The sequence below is a fragment of the Aplysia californica genome, unplaced genomic scaffold (assembly GCF_000002075.1).
Source record: "Aplysia californica isolate F4 #8 unplaced genomic scaffold, AplCal3.0 scaffold00133, whole genome shotgun sequence".
NCBI lineage: Eukaryota > Metazoa > Mollusca > Gastropoda > Aplysiida > Aplysiidae > Aplysia > Aplysia californica.
In genome coordinates this window covers 1,349,739-1,352,092 of record NW_004797403.1, presented here as the reverse complement: position 1 = coordinate 1,352,092, position 2,354 = coordinate 1,349,739, and the positions used below count along the sequence as shown (strand labels likewise).

Genomic DNA, 2,354 nt, shown 5'->3' with positions numbered 1-2,354 from the left:
GTCACTCCCTTAATCACCTTGAAGAAACTTGATGATGCTCCTACAGAGAGGAATTCTAATAAGACCAAAGCGACAAGACATCTGATTTCTGAGACAGAACATTCAGCAGTATTGCTCGGAACTTGTATTCATTGATGAGGCTGGGATTAACCTATGCACAAAGGGGTTCGCTGAAGTAACAGACGAAATGCACACTCAGCAGAATCATTATCGAAGGATATTTCTTTTTGTAAGTGTTTTTCGGCGCTAGCAACTGCATAAGGTCATATATGAGCGCACAGGACACAATAAACATTTTCAGTTTGGTAGGAGTTAGATCTAATTTTGAAATTTGCCGTAGTGGCGGCCGAAGCCTACTTTTATCGACTTTAGGACAACATGAACTCCGAGATATGTTCGCCCTTGTCTGAGAAGGTTAGGTGTTAGATCTTACCTACCCTAAAATCAGGGGTGTGGTTGAAAGACAGCAGTAAGAATGAGCCGAAGAGTAGCAGTAGAAAGGCAGCAGAAAGAGTCATGAGCCCAGAGGAGGGGGGTGAAAGGAGAAAGAGGCGAGGAGCAGAATGTGGAGACGAAAACAGACGACAGAACAAGATTAGCGAACAGGAAAGGAGGTGAACGGAGAACTGTGTTATAGGAAGAACATTTTCTGTCGCTGTCAGGTTTCGAACCCGGGACCTATTGAATGAGAGGCGAAACCCGTACCTCAAGATCACGAGAGCCCCACATCAACAAAGGATGGTAACACTTACCCAGTTGACAGAACAAGAAACCAAAGCCATGACTAGAATGAAGATGCCAGCATCTCTGAGAATGGTTTCTCAGTTTGGAAACACATTTTGAAACAAAGGCTCGGTGAAGTAAAAAAACCGAAATGCGTACTCAGCAGACTCATCAAAGAAGGAACGGTACCCTTTTCCAGTTGACGAAACAAGAAATCAAAGACATGACTAGAACAAAGATGTCAGGAACCTTCAGACCAATTAAAACCTCTAAATTATAATATGACACAGTGTTTTGCAATGCAAACCATCATCAAATTAGTTCTAGTCTCATTCGCAATAGGAATTCCGAAATGACATTTGAATTTTATTTGCTTTACATTTGCGATTTCTATGTTTACATTATATGAGTTTATATTGTTACATTTTGACTGTTTTATGAAGTAAGCTAAAACCAACACACCCCCTCCCCGCCCAACTAGATCTATATCACAAACACGCGCACACACACACACACACACACACACACACACACACACACACACACACACACACATACATTCGCACAAGGTTTTTGGAGTAATTGCAACAGTCAGAGCATTACATTTAAACTCTTTGTTGACGTAGCTGACACATACGTCTGATCAGCTGCAGAGCAAAGACTAACATTGTCGCACATTTACAACCTTTATACACAAATCAAAAACACGAGTTTGAATTTTTGATAGCATGCATGTCGTTGCCTGCCTTTTAAAGTTTCAGATAAAGGAAAGAGAACTGAAATTTCTCTATGAATAATATGGAAGTTATGCCTCGTATTTTAAAGTAACCATGCAGAATGCACGTCTTCAGTGAGTTAACTTGTCATTTCGTGTGTTGCAGCACAGCCGTCCAGCCAAAGGCCCCGCACACGTTGAAGATGTGAGCGAAGACGAGGCCGACGACCAAACAACACGTCATCAGCAGTATGTGCTGTTGGCCACACACCGCCTGGTGGATCTGGTAGCAGTTCTCGTTGATGACGTCACACATAGCTTTCGTCGCAAGCGTCTCGCCGCGAGTAGCAGAAACTCTTCCTCCACCGTCTTCTCTTTGAGATTTCATGGCGTCATCATTTAATTTTTTTCTCGCCCAACTCTCTGACTTGGGAGATTTCCTTTCCCAGGTGCAATTTTCATCCGAGTCTCCGTCACCCACCCTGTGGTTTTCAGATTTGAATTTTGACGGCATTCTGTTAGTATTACACTTCTGTTCCTTTCTCTGCGTTTTTACATCGTTGCCGTGTTGATCCAATTTTTGTTTGAAATTGTCAAGCATCTCGTTCGTCATCAGTTCTTTGACTGGAGCTCGAAGTTCTGCTTCGACTGAACCATTGGCTCTGCCATGTCCTCGACCTTGCGTCTTGCACTGCTCCCGTTGGCGTTGACTGAACTCTCCATTCGCCCTCAGCTCCTGTCTGAGTTCTGAAGTCAGCTGTCGCTCTAGTTGAAGTGCGTGCCGTTCTCTTTCAGACTGGATCTGCCGGGGTCAAATGCAAGAGAGATACTTGTAAAATTAAGCGTTTCATTCAGTGGGAGTTAAACGACGATCTCACCGGCTGGAGATGGCGTGTGTGTGTGTGTGTGTGTGTGT

At 43.7% G+C, this 2,354-nt stretch overlaps 1 protein-coding gene across 1 annotated transcript in view; it reads right to left on the bottom strand.

The window, feature by feature from the left end:
• Positions 1-1,434: 1,434 nt before the first annotated feature.
• Positions 1,435-2,354, bottom strand: part of LOC101852317 — a 10,401-nt gene continuing 9,481 nt past the window's right edge. Inside the window, exon 4 of the mRNA XM_005096618.3 lies at positions 1,435-2,240. Within this exon, the coding sequence (XP_005096675.1) occupies positions 1,587-2,240 (654 nt within the window). The 3' untranslated portion in view covers positions 1,435-1,586. The remainder of the gene's footprint in view (positions 2,241-2,354) is intronic.